This window comes from Uloborus diversus, chromosome 8 (genome assembly GCF_026930045.1).
Source record: "Uloborus diversus isolate 005 chromosome 8, Udiv.v.3.1, whole genome shotgun sequence".
Classification (NCBI taxonomy): domain Eukaryota; kingdom Metazoa; phylum Arthropoda; class Arachnida; order Araneae; family Uloboridae; genus Uloborus; species Uloborus diversus.
Window position 1 is genome coordinate 125,731,633 of NC_072738.1, and position 18,591 is coordinate 125,750,223.

General features: G+C 32.8%; 1 protein-coding gene across 1 annotated transcript in view; it reads right to left on the reverse strand.

Moving 5' to 3' along the window:
* The window catches only part of LOC129227371 (uncharacterized), a 51,893-nt gene extending 35,224 nt beyond the window's left edge, over positions 1–16,669 (reverse strand). The window contains exon 1 of the mRNA XM_054861921.1: positions 16,531–16,669. Within this exon, the coding sequence (XP_054717896.1) occupies positions 16,531–16,588 (58 nt within the window). The 5' untranslated portion in view covers positions 16,589–16,669. The remainder of the gene's footprint in view (positions 1–16,530) is intronic.
* Between the last annotated feature and the right edge of the window lie 1,922 nt (positions 16,670–18,591).

Genomic DNA, 18,591 nt, shown 5'->3' on the forward strand with positions numbered 1-18,591 from the left:
TGCAGTATTAAAAACTCTTTCAGGGGTGACTAAAATAGAAATTCATACTGAAATTTAAGTAAACAATTTTATATGAAAACAATAACTCTCTTTACTTTGTATTGAAAAGTAGAACAGCAAAGGTCCCTTTTTTTTTTTTTTTCAAAAACATCGGCCAATTCCATCGGCTTTTCGATGTATTTTAAGGCCGATGGGCCGATGTTTCCTGCAAGTTAGCATCGGCCGCCGATGCCGATGCCGATGGCTAAATTGTTGAACCATCGGCGCCGATGCATCGGCCAGGCCGAATGCATCGGTCGAGTCCTACTCAAAACACCCCTCTCCCCCTAAAAATCTCAATGGCGCAGTCTGCGCCATGACCCCTTCCTAGGTAGGCATCCCTGCAGAAAGTGTCTGAACTGCAACATTATAAGTACAGTTGAACTCTTATATAACGAGCGCAAAAGGGACCGTGATATTTGCTCTTTATAACCGAGTTCTCGTAAAAAACGAGTTCGTGAAAGAGAATCATATTAATTCATCATAGTTGCTTTTTTTCTTCTTTTTAATCTATGTACTGTACCCAAAGTAGTTGATTAATTTGCTTTTGAATTGTCTCTGAATGGCTCTTGTGTCATTTTTCTGTGGTCCTGGTGCCCTGATCGGTAAGGCATTGGTTCCGGGCGATACCTCTGGGGGTGCTGGACCAGGGATCGGCTTCCGGTATGGATCAAAAAATCAGAGCCGTTTTCAGGGTCCCATTCAACTGGTTAAACCATAAATAGTGGTAGAGGTCCTGAGGGACCTTGTAGTAAAAAGTATTTTGATGCGCAAAAAAGTTTTAGTGTCCTTTACATCACTTGCTTCACTCGTCTGTTGTCATTTTAGCTATTCTTACATTTTAAAAAACTGCTGCTTTTACGACAAAATGCTATGATCCGAGTATACCTTTTGCTGAAAACAGCGAAATAGAATCATCGGATATCACGTGACGAGGGAGGAGTCAAAGACCTTCTTGTAAAAAAACGGACAGTACTTTAATTTAAAAAAAAGAATTTGGCAGTCATATCAGACTGCCAACAGAAGTGAAAAACTTAAAACTACAAAATAAATTTGGCGTGTTTTGTGTGCATATGTGTGTAGGTAGGTGTGTGGTGTATGTTTAATTTTCATTTAAAATTAATTATAGTTTCAAAAAATCAAAATTTTATCATTTGTATATCTATACATATAATAAAATAAGATGTTTGTGTGTGTGTGTGTGGCGCGCTTCCCGGAAAAACGGTAAGGCCTAGAAAAATGAAATTTGGTATACAGTTGCAGTTTTTGCCGAAGATGTGCACCTCGGGCTTCGATTTTTGAAATTTTAATTAGAAAAAAAAGTTATTTAATGTTTTACGTGGTTTTCTGCACTTTTTAGTACGTTTTACCTCACAGACCACCCGAACCAATTGCACCACACAAATATTTTTTTGTACTATAGTGTAGGAAATTCAATTTTAAATATGATGAATGAAAAAAATTTTGAAGATAGAGCAGTTTTTGTATTTTCTTATGAATTTTTGAAAAAACCTTTAATTTGCATTTTTTCCAGGGTTTTATTTTTTTTCTAATATCATCCTGCGAGAGGTATCAAAGCCTCATTTCTAAAATTTAAGTTGGTAATAGTAAAAACATTTCGCCCTCTTCAGAAGAAAAAAGTTCTTAAAAATACGCAATAGTTTTTTTTTTACAATTTTTTAATGCTGAACACATCATGTCTTTTCACGCATCGGGTCGAAAAAAGCGTTCTTCAATCTTTTATGCCTGTGACGTCACTACTTGAATCTTAATCGCAAGCAATGTTAATCTTTTTTTTTTACTATATAGCTTACGTCTACATTTTATGACGTGATGACCACGTGTTTTTCCGGCAGCGTTTGCTTTTTTTTCTTTCCTTTTTTTGTTTTATTTAGGGATTGCATTTATTTCTCCCCCCCCCCTCCCCCCAAACTGGACCTTTTGCTGTATCTATATTACGTTACAATTTCATAGTTGTGCGCATTTAATTCAATAAAAAGAGCGAGATTTTTTTTTAATCTTTGTCAAACGCTACTTTTTGCACACTAACGGGAATTTGAGTTTTCTTTTTTTTTTTTTTTTTGCTCTACTTAAATAAAAAAAAAAAAGTGGTTTTTTGAGTGATCTTTGTTTTTATTAGGAAAAAGACGGGAAGGTTAAAATAAATAGAGATGCATAAGAAAATTTAGAGATAGATCGTAAAGGTAGATAGCCGTCCGTAAAAATTGTGAATGGCTCAAAAAAAAGATAGAGGATGGATTGATTAATACTGCTGCCAAAATTATTTAATCAGCCGCCGAAGGCTGAAACGTGAAGTAAAAAGGTAAATGACAAGTTAGCCTAACAGCCGCCGTAGGTGGCTGCTTGCAACAGAAAGGCGAATGGCGTAAGAAGGCGAACCAGCTGGTCGCCGAAGGCGGCTAGTTTAAAAATGTCAGCTGCAGTCTAATTTTTACACTTATCAGCAATCCGAGCATCCATTATATACATTTTAGTGTGGTCTATTTCAGTTCGTTTTATAAAGTGAATACAAATAGTGATGCAAATATAGGAAATGTTTGAAAATAAATTCCTAGTTGGTGTTATTCAGTTTTCCATGCACAAAATAATAAACAATACACATACTGAACTTTCCACATAATCAATTTACTGTATTACCCCTTTTTACCCGACATGCCGGAAAGAGCCGACATGCCCGTGAGATTGATCAGCATGCCGGGAAATTCGAATTTTGGAGACATGCCAGAATAAAATTCGGAATTCATTTCGAAAAAAAAGGGAGGGGGGGGGGGGTGAGTGAGCTGCTAAAGGATAAAAAGGCATTTGTCAAAAGTCAAATGCCAATTTGTTTTCCCCTGTTTTTATGCATTTATATGAACAATTATGCAATCTTTTTTGTTTGATTTGAATGATATGCAGCTGTATCAAACACTGGTTTTGCATGACGATATGAAAACATTTTAGAATTGTGTTAAATGAAATTCAATTGTTTTTAAAATTTTTAAGCATCGATTTTAAGTTTAATTATATTTAAAAGTATAAATTAATCAATTATGAAAGTTTTCAAGAGCCTTTTTGAAAAAATCAAGGAAATTTGATTGAATAGAAAAAAATCTTATTTAAAATCAAAAGTGTCCAACTTTTATTTTTATTTTTTCAAAAACATCATAATTTTTTAACACCCTGATTCAATATTATTATTGTCATTATATTCCAAACTTGATACTATAGGTTTACTGGTTACTAAATAGGGAAATAAACAATTTGGATTCGAATCTATTTAATTATCTTGTAAAAATTACATCAATTGAGGCATTGAGAAGCAAAGGGATGTAAGTGGCAAAATCAAAAATTTGTAGATAACCAGTACACAAATGGCAGAGGAACCTCTCCTCTGCCTTGGGGCAAGAGATGGTACTAGTAGCCCTAGTAGGTGCTGCTGCTTACCTGCATAATTTAGAAAAAAAAAATTCAATGAAAGCCTACCTAGGATATTTTTAAGCGCGTTTATACCTCAAAACTTTGAAAAACCCACTTACATCCCTTTGCTTCTCACTGCCACAATTGTGGTTTTATATCTCGTTGTTTTAAGATTGTGATCATTGAACGCATCGTTAAATTAAATTCTCTATTTAAAAATTCAACTAATGGTAGATTTTTATCTTCTGCAAAGTTTGATGTTGAAATCCCTCTAAAAATCATTGGCAAATCATCAAAGGCTCCTCCCCAATTTTATTTTGAAGTAATGCAGAAGCGTCTTTAGAAAAAACAAATATATTTTCATTCAAAAATTCTTGTTTTGCGTTAATAGGCTTAGCCGGTGAAATTTAACCAGAAACCCCATTACAATTAGCTGTCCATTTGCAGAGTGGCAACCACAAACACCATGAATCACCGATATCAGGAACATTATTCTTTTTCCCATCTCAAAAAATGCCCGAAGCGTCAAAAGAAGTTTTCAGCTCAAAAATACTATCTAAGCTTAGAAATGTTTTCCTTTGGAGAAAAATTGGTGTGGATCGAACTCACGCTCCTTGAGATTACTTGTATTCAGGAATCGGATTAGGAGACTCACTCGCTGCCCTGGGGGGGCATTCCACGGTATTTTTGACATTTATGTAGAGTCTGTAACGTGACCCTTTTTTGCCATAACTTTTTAATTTACTGTTTGATTAGCATATTATTTTATTTTAATCTTTTCTTACCAAATACACCAGCTCAAAATAAAATAATTTGCAAATCAAATGGTAAATTAAAAAGTTATGGCAAAAAAAGGTCACGTTACGGACTCTACATAATGTCAAAAATACCTTGGAATGCCCCCCCCTGCTGACAGCGCTAACAGAGGGTTCGCAGTTCCCAACGAAAGCAACGTCATAAAGGAACTGGGAGAAGTCGCGCATTGCGCTGTATTCCAAATGTCGAGTGAGGTGACGATGTTTGCGAAATGAATGGTTTTACTTACCTCAAAAAAATGCTCCACGCACCTAAAGAAGTTTTCACTTCAAAAAGATATTTAATGAAAATCTCACCCTTGGGTTTTTGGGGGGACTGAAAAGGTGACTCGAAACTAATTAACACCACATTTGCATTACTACTAAAAAAAGGCAAAAAATAAAACAAAAACAAATATTTCAGGGAGACGGCTTCCTTCGATTTCCCAACCTAACTAAAGCTTTGACATCTAGCTTGTATTTTGTTAGAGTACCTAATTCAGTCAGCGTTTTCTGTACTAAGCTTCTCCATTACTCACACTTTTGAAAAAGCAGGTTATTTGAGTAAAAATCATATAATCAGTACATGTAAAAACATTTTTTTTTTTAATTTTTTTTGTATTTTTCAGTAGGTTGAAAAATATTGAAAGCGGCTCGTAGAACTTTTTTTTTTTTTCTTTAGAAAGTGGCACTCTTTTCAAAAAAGTTGGTGGTCACCCCTGCTTTTGAGTATCGGAGTTTTGGACATTTAATAAATCTTTGCCACAATAAATTCATAGTTTTAAACTTAAAAAAAGGTTTGTATTTTTGGTTTTTAAAGTGTTTTTTGAAGTTTCTCGAGAAAAGCACATGAAGTGAAAATGAGCAGACGAAATTTTTCCTTTTACACACGAATTCTAATCACTGTGAATGTATTTCTTTAAATCAAAACTGATTTGTAAACACCCGACAGATGGCAGCACTACCAATCTTTATGTACATTTCGAGGATGTTTTGCTCCTGTGGGCGCCGTGGAGCAATTACCTGTTCACTTTGACATTTATATTGAGATTTATGATCCATTCGAAGATTGGTATTCTTCAACAACTCCGACTTTCCTTTGCTCAATATAGTTTGAAACAAGACATTCGTCCAAAACAATTCTACTTTCCCGTATACCAATATCGACTATCTAGCAGGAGGCATGTCTCTCTCTCTCTCTCTCTCTCTCTTAGTGCTCTTGAGCTTCACCATCAGGGGCACCCCGATGGGACATCATGGAAGGTCACTGTGACCTCCCAAAAATTCCCTCATTCGGAAAATTTCGCTATCGATTCGGAAAATTCGGGTACAAAAATGCAACATTGATTTTTTTTCTTTTAATTTTTTTTTAATTTTTCAAAATTTTTCTCCTCAATAAATGTAAAAGGTATTTATGACATGCCGAGTCAGATTAAAGCATCCGCACATGGGACACAGACCCAGGGCACGAATATTTGGCGAGCACCAAATCTTTGTCAAAATCAATCCAATTGAAACTTAGGTAAAGTTTCAATTGGACTCATTTCATATCGCACTATATTGGATCCAGGAAAAAAAAAATCCCCTTAAAACTTAGTCGTTTTCGCAAATCCGAAAACCACTACAAGTGTAGTAAACATATACATTATTAAATTTTATATCATATATAATTTTGATATTCACGGCTTACTACAAAGGGCAAAGTTTGACAACATTTTTGTACTGGATGTACTCGTACATACATATATATAAACTAGAAAGTCGCCTGTCAAGGTATGACGGGTGAAAATTGCTTCTACATTTGAACGAAGTCATTGCCAGCTTGGTGATATTTTGATAGTTGAAATTGTAAACCTCACTCCAGTGGATGAACCCTAAACTTCGGTAGGTAGCGTTCATTGTTGACCATTTTTTCGTTCTTCTTTCCCCTGAAATGATACAGTCCTACCAGTAAAACAGTTACGTTACCGGAACGAGTTCAGCCTCGTCACAATAAAGACTTTCCCTTTCTTGTTAAACATTACCAAAACATATTATCAAATCATCATGCCTTGACGCGAGTTTCATTGTTGAAACACGCGGGTTACTCAATCATCGCCTATTATTTATATGAGGATCTTATACATATAAAATCTGAGTATCTATCTATCTATCTACGTCCAAGCTTCTTCTCCCGAACGACAGTGAACTGACCATCGAACCAGGTATCGATGGATTCGTAATCCTCCCGTCTTCATGTTTGGCTATTTAACATAATTCTCCGATAATAATTAGCGGAGATATCAATTAAAAACTTTTAATTATGACTCTTAGATTTCAAAATCAAATCACTATTTTTCGAAGGCTTTCCTCCATTCAAATTATTATTCAGTGCTTCAACTCAACTTTCCGCAACAACGCTTTTATTAAAATTTACAGCGTGAAGAAAATCATTGAGATGAAAGATCTGTTGCCATTTCTTTTTCTCGAATATGAACAGGTAAAATTCTTGTTTTTGTTTTGAGGCTTTTCCTGTAATCAGGGGATTTAAAATGTTTACTTTTTGGGGATTTTCCGCAATCTGCCGCAAAGTTTCACTGATTTTTTTTTGTTTTGGTTCAAGCATGAGTGTTGAACTCGCGTCACTTGACATAACTTTTATTTTCGAGGTGGACCGTACAAAGCCGGGCGACGCAGCTAGGATATCAATTAAAATATTATTCAGTGCTTCAACTCAACTTTCCGGATGAACGCTTTTATTAAAATTTACAGCGTGAAGAAAATCATTGAATATGCAAAAACATAATTGGACATCTCTTTCATTTTTTAAGTAGCCCGTGCAACGCCGGGCACGCAGCTAGTATTGTAATAACGTATCAAATTATTTTATTGCTTCACTATATTGAATAAAAGAAGGGAGGGGGAGTACCAAATAATGTGTCTTGCTTCAAAAATCATATTCGGTTCCAGATGACGTAAGTGCATTCTCGTATTTCATCATTTGGCAAAATTGAAATTTCATTCGGGAAAGAGAGGATTTTTCTTCTTCCAAAAATTTTAGTTCGAGTGCCCCTGTTCACTGTATGCCTTACCAAAATACATCTTTATAAACAAGAAGAGATCCAGGCGTGCAGGAATTCAGAAGCTAGATCCGCCTTTGTTTGCGAGAGTCAAAGCAATTTTCAAAAGAACAAAATACGACTTATGTGAAAAGAAAGCATGTTAATGTAAAAACAATAACAAATTCACTCTCTCAATTTGTTAGGTGTTAGGTTTCAATAAATTCTAGTTACTATTATTCTTATTATTATTTGACAGGAATATTTAAAATTAAAGATTTTTTTTTTTTTTTTTTTTTTTTTGATGCGTAAGTGGATAGAAATACGGAAATAATTTACAGCAAAAATTGCTCCAAAATAAACAGGGATCAAAAATCAAAATAAACAGAATCAAATGCAGTAACAACACTTTCTATTCGACACTTTTAATTCTCCACATAATGTTTCTAAAAAATAACACTATTTCTAATTTTCTTTATTAGATTATAATAATGTGAACACAAAATAACTTTGTTTTAAATTCCATTAGGACATTTGTAAAACAAATGCACACAACTTTAATGAACTTATGATGCTTTTGATCAGTTACTTATTCTCCATTACGCACAACTGTATTGGAACAGTTGTGAACAATATACGGTCAATTCGCGATAACTCGAATCTAAAGGGACCGATGGAAACTTATTGGAAGTTCGACTTAGTGCTGGTTTCGGTTTTCGACATTTTAATACTAAAAACCATCGAATATTTTAATTAATATGTTCATATAACAAATAAAATTACAGAACTTAAAAGTTTTTAAGTACAATACGCTCAGTTTAATCAGAAGTATTTAGAGAAAAAAATCAAAAGCATGGTTTTGATTTCGATACTGCTGGAACCAATTGAATAGAGCTGATTCTACTTCAGGAAAGGTGCACATCTTCATTCGTTTCAAATTCGGATTCATGGGTTCTACCGCTTTAGAAATTTCTCTTTTCCTTTTAATATCATTGACCGAGTACTTGCTTAGATATCTTTAATAGTAAAGAAAACTCACTCTGTCTCTCAGGAACTTATCAGCAAATGATCGAACTAAAGAATGAAGTGGAACGCATCTTAACTTAAGTCAGCCTTTGAATAAAGGTACAGTCAGTTGACTTGACAATTTGACAACTTAAAAGCAAATTCGTAGTCCAGTCGAAGTGTAAACAGTAAAACAGTACAGTACAACAAAAGGAGACAAACTAACTCATTTCCGCACATATAACTCTTTTATCGCACATTGGCTCAACAGGTGCTCTTCTTGCTTTAAAGGTCTATTGGACAGGAATTGTAAGTGAAGGTTAGTTAATTTTTCTCTCATAGTCACTTGTTTCTTTCTGTCTTTCTTCGTTCTTCGGAAATAAATTTCGAGTAATCTTTAAAAAAAACTTCGAGTTAAAGGAAGTTAACTTCGAGATATTGAGAAAAATTAGCATGGAATTAAAGACGAAGGGGTCGGGACTTAATTGAAACTTTGAGTTATAGTAATATTTGAATTATCGGACTTCGAGTTATCGCGAATTGACTGTATTTTATTAAAAAAACTAACTATTTTATAAAGCAGAATAATGAAGCTAAAATTACAACAAATAAAAAAAATAGGATGACAAGCGCAAAAATCAAGCAATTTGATTGTTGCCATGCAATAATAAAATTAAGAGTCTTATCAATTGAATTAATTTTCAAAAAGAGGAAAGAAAAATGTGTATTTATCAGTGTATTTATAAAAAAGAAAAGAAATCCTAGCATATGTTTTCAGAACCTGAAATGTCAAATGCAAACGATTAGTTTGTTGTAGTTCTTAAAGTTCCACTCAACCCAACTAGATGTGTGCAGCTTAACACATTTCGTCAATTTTTCAGCAAAAATAGATTGAATAAGCATATTATCGTTTCGCTTTAGAAAACTTATTTCAAACTCTAGAAATCGAACTTTGCTTTCTACTCGCTAATGGGTTTAAATAATGAGCAACTCATTTTTTTGTTATAAATCTAACTATAGCAAAATCACTTTTTTTTTTCATTCAAACAAGGATTTGACATCTATTTCAACTTGTTCAAGTTCATTTGACTGATCAAAAAATAATTCATCAATCGAGTCGGTTAATGTTTAGATGTTTCAGGTGTTATGTGGGTTACACAAGTGCGAACTGATATTTTAATTGTTTAGCTTATTTACTGCAGTGATTGTTTAAATCTATCACTTATACCATGATAAATTTTATTATGTTAACATGGTTCTGAATGTTTAAAGTTAATGTCAACTAAGTAAACAACAATTATATTGTTTTCAGTGTGTTTATATTGTCATGTGAATACTTGATCCCTGGGATCATGTATCCCTCTAAACCAGCGGTTCCCAACCGATGGTTCGCAAACACCTGGGGGTTCGCGAGAGGTTTTCAGGGGGTTCGCGAGAAAAATATTGTAATGGCGGAGTTTTAACATGCCTGTTTCTGATGAAGTCTCAAGCTCAAGCGGTTTCAAGTAATTTTTGCTCCTTTTTTATTTATTTGTCTCTTGCACATCCGATACTCTTACCATTAAAATATTTGCGTACTTCCTGACATATTTTACATTTAAATAATTTGGTCTGTTATTGCAAAGCGCCGGTTTTGGTGCTTCCATTGAGAATGATAGCCCTGAAACTATGCTGAAAAAGCTCTACTTATGAATACAATGTCTTTAGATGAAATAGTTTGAAGGCGTTCGTTTCCTCAGAAGCTTTTGATCGGAAAGATTGATTAAACTTGGTGAAAATATTAAATAGAGCATATGCGAGCGTCTAAAATATTTTGATGGTAAGTTTCTTTACCATTAATTTGAGACCGAGGTAGATCTAGCTATCGCTCAGCTCTTGTGTTGAGTCAAATATGTATAGAAGTGAGATCACGTTGCTGCTTAATACTATAATTTCTGCACGCTACATATTCTAAATTTAGTTCGAGCTTTATTGCCGAAAAAGGGAAAGAATAGCTAATAACCCAAAAATACCACACAAGTATTAAAAATTAATTACTATGAAAAGTTTTCGTAGGTGAAAGTTTTGCAGTGGGAAGTTTACCCAGTAAAAAAAAAAGAAAGAAAAAAAATCAGCAGAATTTAACCATGCATATTAATTTGCGCTCTATGCAAACAAGGAATTTGAAATTTGTGAAGAAAATGTCTAATATGTGGTAAGCGAGCAAAAAAATATTTGTTTTGTTAAAAATTACCTTTGTGGGTGTAAAAATTAGTGCATATGAGCATTTTGAACATAGACGCTTCTATTATTTTTCAATAAACGCATTTTAGTCCGCCCATTATAGCATAATGACAAGGAAATTCTTTAGCAATCAAACGATTAATGCACGCAATATATCTTTATCAAAAGCTAGGCGTAGTCCTTGTTAAGAAGACTTAAACCTACAGATCTTTCTCATTTTACTGTAAGAAAAAATTTCATTTACTTAATCAGAGACAGTTCCCTGAAAGGTATTTTAAAGATCATATATTATAAATGTATATTATAAATATATTATAAATCTGCGTATATATCATATATTATAAATCTTCGTTTTCAAATGTTTTTAAAAGTTAATTGAAACTCAACGCAGAGAAATCGCTGCGTTTATTTTTTGTAAATTAGTTTTGCATTCATTCTTTAGCGATCATTTTAATTCGTAGTAATATATGTAATTTTATATTTTGCAATTATGTTTTGCTCTTGTTATAAACTATGGAGAAGCATCAAACTAAAAAAAAAAACACAAATTTTACTATCTATGTGTGCGGGCATTTTTTTTTTTTTCACCGCTGACTCTAAACGAAAGGCATCAAGTATCCCTAATATGCCTAATATGCGATTTTTACAAACGTACTTGTTCTATTATTAACAATCAGTGACAACTTACTAAAAATGTCTCTCAATTATTAAAGACTGTCTATACTTTATCATTACACTTCGGCATTTTTTTAAATCGTATGTAACGGATGATATAAACTTCAGAATGTTTTCCTAAAAAAAATTTCCCTTGACACATTCAGACAATCATTTCCTGAGTTAAAACAAAATGGCTGAAAAAAAAACGAAGTTTTTATGTACAAGTATAACTTGAACATAATTGCCAGGTTTCAATCTCTACTTAATGATTTTGGTACATTTTTGGCTGTAGGATCATATATCCCCAGGGATCAAGTATCTCTAGTCTCCCCTACAAAAAAAAAAAAAAATAAATAAATAAATAAATAAAATAAAATGGTTATCAATTTACACGTGTTTTGAATTCACTCGACTTAGATTTCGAAACTTGCAAATGAAATTTTCTCCTAACGTCCTACGAGAAATTGCATTTCAGTTTTCATTTTTAGTTCATTTCATTTTATTTATTTGCTTATTAGTTTTTTTGAGGCGCAGAAAAGTACGAACATACTAAGAATCCTTATAATTTTCTTCATTTTTCGCTAGTAATTATTCGTGTTGTTATTACTATATATATATATATATATATATATATATATATATATATATATATATATATATATATATATATATATATATATATATATATATATATATATATATATATATATATATATATATATAAAACTCAAAAATATTTAACATTATTGCGTGCGGAAGAAGTTAAAACCTTTTTATCTAAAAAAAAACCCAGCATTTAAAAAAGTATTTTTCGCACTGATAAATAAAAAAATCTGCAGAAGTTTTTTAGAAAAAAAAAACTTATCTAAAAATTGTTTTGAATTGAAATAGAGTTACTAATAAAAATCCGAAATGCATTTTTCCCTAGATTTAATATTAATCAAAGTGAGAATATTTAAATTTAATTCAAGTTTAATTAATTAAATTTAATATTGATCAAAGGGAGAAATTGGTTGAATCAAAATGATTAAATTGAACTATCTTTTATTTTTCATACAGCAGAAATAGATGCAAATAATTTTATTTTTCAGTATAAATGATTATTGAGATTTAAATATGGTATATTCATTCTTAGTTTTCAATCTTGATATGTTTGTTATTTTGTTTCGAAACGATTAAAAAACAAAACATTCTCTCTCTCTTTTAAAGGATGAAATGATGCAAGCTTAAAATGAAGAGTTGAATATCAAACCGTGTTCATTTCATATTTTTAAATTTTACAGAGAGACAAAAAAAAAAAGTATCACGCTCTGTCCACTAAATGTTTCCAGAAGATTTTTTCCCCATAAAAAAGACTTGGTATACGACTTCATTCTTATTAAAAGAAAGTGGGGTAAGATGACTATATTAAGCTTTAAAAAAAGTTTCTCGATTTAGGATGTAAATTAAAATTTTGAAATTTATACCTATGACTTCTTCAAATTGTTAAATTCAACAAAAAATACTGCAACTCTCGTTGCCAAGTTCAGAAATATGAAAATATGTCATGGAAAACAAAAAGCGTTATTCGTCATCTTGCTTCGCCTATGGGGTAAGATGACGAACAGCTTAAAGTAAATATTAAGAAGGGAAAATTATATTTTAAAAATACACAAACTGGTTAAATTGGTAGAACCAGTATGTTTTTCCATCCCAAACATCTGTTCTGAGCATGTTGTTTCCCTATCTCCCACGCAAATAGATCCCCAGTTGGAAAGAGCTCGCCTGGATGGTTCTGACAACATATTCTGAGCATGTTGTTTCCCTATCTCCCTCGCAAATAGATCCCCAGTTGGAAAGAGCTTGCCTGGATGGTTCTGATAGAATCCTCATATAAATAATAGCCGATGATCGAGTAACCCACGTGTTTCAACAATGAAACTCGCACCACGGCATGATATTTTGATAATATGTTTTGGAAACATTTAACATGCAGGGAAAGGCTTTATTGTGACAAGGCTGAACTAGATCCGGTAACTTAACTGTTTTACTGATAAGACTGTCATTTCAGGGGAATAAAAAACCGATAAAATGGTCAACAATGAACACTACCTACTGGAGAGTTAATCCACTGGAGTTAGGGTTACAATTTCAACTATCAAAATATTACCAAACAGGAAATGGCTTCGTTCAAATGTAGAAGCAGTTTTCACCCGTCATACCTTGACGGGCGACTTTCTAAAAAATTCTTAATGAGTAATTTCCAATGATAGACTTCATGCGCCTGAAAGATTCCCTAAATATTCTATGATGTTGCTACCCCTTCAAAGAATAAACAAAAAAGACGAAGGGTAAAAGTTAGGGAATTCTTTCGGCGCCAGTGTAAGGTAGTAAAAATTTCATTCGGAGTCAATTTTTTGAAATATATTGGCCTATTTTATTATTATTATTTTAAAACTCAGAGTACTAAATGGTGTTTTTTTAGTTGGTTAAAACTACTAATCTTAAATATACGAATTAATTTTTGCTAATATATTTATAATAAACTAGTAAATAAAATCTGCATCTTGATTTTGTGGGAAAATATTTTACAATCTTCTTAACAACTTGTTTACACTTTAAGGTCATCAATTTATTTTTTAAAGTGGCGATCAGGTGGTTGTTGACAGACTTTTTAATTGCCATTACAAAAATTTGGTCGCCCCGTGGCTGGTGGTGACCCCTTATTTTTTCTTTAAAAATTTATCATCTTCCTGTAGATCATATATTCATTTTAGAGAAATCTCAAAATTAACTCCAATTTCGCATTACACCAATCATATCAGTCATGCTAATTAAATTTATTTATCGTGTGCTGCGCTTAACATTTATATTTCTTTGCAATATTTAATTTAATTATCGTTTGAGATATTTATTAGTTTTTTGCAATGGCAATGATAAAAGAAATTAGATAGAACAATTAAAATATTTTGATAGAATGTGATTGTTGTTTTTCGGGCCCGTTGATTGTGGTGAATATTATTTATGTAGTTAATAACATGTATTATTTATGGTATTTTTAGATGAGTATTATTTAAGTAGTCACATATTTAGTTAAAAGTATTTTACTTAAATCTAAGAATTTGATTGTTTATACTTAAGAGCTGAAATTCATTTATTTTAAAATTCCAAAGGAGTGGAAGAAACGTTTTTGAATGCACCTAGGCAAGATAAGTGGTTTATTCTATTTATAAGATTTTTACAAAAAAAAAAAAAAAAAGAACGTTATGCGAAGTTTTAAAGAATGAAATTTTATTTATTTTCTTGCATAAGAACATTTTCTAGTGTCTCACGAAAATATTATTATTTAAAATTATTCAAACTGCGTTATGGAAACTTCAATACTTCGGTAAATACTTACTGATGGTTAAATTTTAATTTTTGAAGTAATTTGCTGGTATTTTGATATTGGTTTACGCGATATCTATCATTCCATTCCGATGAAGAATTTTTTTTAAAAATTCGATTACGATTGGCTTATTATTATGGAGGAGTCAAATTAGAACTCAAATAATAGCTTTTAGGGGAAGAAATAAAGCTATTTTTTACTAGGCTTGAAAATGCATTTAATGATATAGATACGAAAAATGAAATTTTGATACATATTAAAAGATTGGAAACTTTATTTACAGAATTTGAAAACTTATTGGGTAATAAAGATTCTGAAATCGCAAAATTTGAAAAGACGTATTTCAAATGTAAAGCTCAGAATCAAAATAATCGAAAGTTTAGATGTACTGTCTCAGATTGCGGAAGAACAAAGCAATCATCAAATTTGTTCCACAGTGTAGCCTAAAACTAACAAATTTCTCTACTTAAAATTATCTCTTTGAGTTCCATCTGTACCCATGTCCGATCTGATGTCTTACCTAGCAAATAAAAACTATTTTTCAAATGTACAAAAGATAATTTTTTTTTCTTTTGAATTCATTTTTTAGTGTATTCTCTGGGCATTTTTAGGAGGGCGCTGCGCCCTGCCCCTCTTAAGGAGGGGGTACCCACTTAGGGGGAGGGGATCATGGCGCAGACTGTGCCATTAAAATTTTTAAAGGGGTTCTTTTGAGGGGTATTTTTCTCATTTTGGAGGGGAGGCTCTTGGTTTTTTTTTTTTTTTTTTTTTTTTTTTTAAGGAGAGGGTGTCATCTCGATATTTAGGGGGCTGCACCCTTGCTCGTAGGGTGGTGTGCAACCCTGCTCAAGGTAATGTTTGATGCATCCCGCCTCATTATTTCGCTTTTTACATACGCCGTCGGCCTTTTGAAGCTATAGCAAAATTTCATCACGAAGGCAAACTTTTTATAGAAAGGTAAAAATACACGAAAGCTTGATCTTGAAATGCAACTATAGCGTTTTCCTTACAACTAGCTCTGAATATAAATCTAAATATTCTAAATTTTTTGTGCAATCTCTTAGCTTAAACATTAAAAAGCTTAAAATAGTAATTATTTAAAAATATAGCAACTGTTGAAAAATACTTTAGTTTTATAATCATACAATGTACGAGAAAGTACTCTTTCTACCACAAATTTACATTTAAAAGTGACCTTTAAATTCAATAAAAGAACCCTTTTATACGAAGATCTCCTGTCCCCCCCTCCCTTTTTTTAGTCCGGCGGTAACACTTTTTTTTTAAATCTTTTTTGATTTTAACAACTGAAGTACCTTGCACAGGAGAAAAAATATATTTGTCTATAACAGATTTTTTTTTTTTTTTTTTTTTTTTTTTTGTTTTAACTTAATTTCATTAATTTCTTGGGTTATCGCTAATAAGGAACCTCACAAAGAAAATAATAGATGTCTGCAAGAGAAAAGATTTTTTTCCCCCAGTAAAATTTAAGAGCTTGCCCCATACATACGTATGTCTTAAGGATTAGTAAAACGTGTGAAAAGAATGCACGAAAAAAAAAGGCATTCATCTAACTTCAAACCATTCAGAAATATGTCAAATTATCTCAGATAATATCTTCCTGCCTTCTGTTCTCATTTTTTCTTAAGAAAAAGCACTTTAAGACAAACTTTTCAACCACTTTTATGGTGTTACAGCAGGTAGCTGTTAGTTGTTATATGAGCAATAATTTCCACAAGTCACTGAAAAAACTTCCTGTTTACGAACTGGTCATTCTAAAGGATTTGCTGCATTGTTATCTTTATAACTCTCTCTTTTCGCGCCATGACGTCACTGAACTCATTATGCAATGTGACGTCACAGGCCCGACAAGAATTAACCCAGATCATGCAAATAAGCCTCAAAATCACAATAACAGGGCAATCATTATTAACAAGCTATAATTATTTTCGTGGGATAACGGGGATGGCGAAACAGTTTCACGACTTACCAAAATGAAGGAAAAATCCAACTAAAATGAAAAGTATTGGAACGAAATCGTTGGCCATGATTCTTTTAGTGAGCAATCCTTTCACACTTCATTTGATTCCACCGGGCGCTCAATCAAACTGGATGCAATAAAAAAAAAGTGTTCCGTTCTCCAGCGTGTGGAAACATATTCCATCTACAAACGGAATCGCGAAATCCCGCAAATGCACCGAATTCTTAGCGCCCTCTTGACGCCCATGCGCGCAGCTGACGCAAGAACGTGACGTCATAGTTGATCGATTGAATCCATGGGGCGGCGAGTTTCATTATCACCAGGGCGCCCTCATTCCAGCATGGGCGCTAATTGGTAACTCCTTTTTGCATTTCAATTCCGTCAAATCTGGAAGAAATACTTCTTATCAATTTTTAGAGATTGCATTCAATCAATATTTGACATATATTAGGATTTTCTCCCAACAAATTTATTTTCACATGGAGAAAACGTGCTGTAAACCACTTTATAACTAGTAAAAACATCGGGAATAATATGGAAATGGCATTTGTGGAATAAAAAAAAAACTTAAAGGATTTTAAATTTAGTTTAGCCTTTTGTTATTTTAATTAAATAGTACAAAATAGTTAATTATTTTGTTATTTTAGTTAAATTTAGTCTCAAGTTTACGAAACATGAAAAACTTCTTAATTTACATTTGATATATTTTAGTAAAGAGCAATGTCTTTATTAACCGTTGTAATGGGCCCACCAGAATTCTCCAATCGGGCGTTGCATACGCTAAGGTCGGCTCTGTTTGTGGTGTCTTCGGCAGAAGCGTAAACAATGAAAGCGCACCGATTTAAGTAATTCTTTAAAAAATTACACTTAAACAAATTATTTTAAAAATGGTCAGATCCTATGTTTTTAAGCATGCTCTTTCAGAAAAAAATGCTTTTAAAATTTTGGAAACGACCCCATTCTATTGGTGAAAATATTTTAAAAGTACGTAAACATTTCTCTTTTAACATCTGATATTTCCCAGAGACAAATTTTGAGATTCCCATCTCTCTCACTTTCAACTTTCCCAGTGGTACGTTCAGTGTCGCAGCGCGGAAGTCAAGTGCCGTGACGCGCTTAATAATTAATGACTTATTACGGGCATGAGGAATTTCTGAACTACTTCCACGGACGTGACTTTCGGCTTTTGGTAAATCGAATTGTCGGCTCTTTCCCGCTGTTGTTCGTAAAGATAAATTCTGCTTATTAGAGAACTGCTAGAGAAACTCTTCCGCACAGATGAAACCTCAGCTGTAACTAAAAAAAAAAAAAAAGTGCGTCGTAAAAACACACGATAGAAGTGAAATTTTTATCTTTTCCCTTTTTTTTTACACTCTGAGCTATCACTTCACCCGCACTTTTTCTCTCACGCCACGCTCTTATTCTTTCTGTGCCTGACTTAGGCATATTCACAATAAAATCTTATATTTTAATGTAGGAAATAGATTTTAAACAACGAGAAAACTAAACAATACTCCCGCTTTTAATTGTTGCCAATAAACAATGAACAGTAATAATAATTATGAAATTAGTTTTGCTATTAAAAGTTAATAGACTAGTTTTAAGGCTGAAATTATGCGATTTGGACTGCCCCTTTAAATTGATGACTTAACTTGAATCAAATAAATATTCCAAAACTTGCATTACTTGAAAAGTTTAGCCTGGAAACTTTCTTAAAAAACCTCCCATTAAATGCTAGTAACGTTCTTGGAATAAATCAGGAATTTTCTAAGAAAGCTTAGATATGTTTATAGCAATAGCTTTGCACCTTCTTGATTCTCCAGGAAAGCTCATAAAGCATTTCATCAAATATGGCCAAAGCTAAAACTGCAAGCAAGTACCGAACATCATTTTTGCTTGCAATTCCCGCCAAGCTATAGTGCTCGGAAACTGCATTTCACCCTTACTTGGGGCACAACCAGGGGCGTGCACATAAAATTTGGGGCCCGTCACAAATGACTTTTCTGCCCCCCCCCCTATTTATTGTTTACCCCTATATTTCAACCCTAGTTTCAAAAACATTGTGCCCCT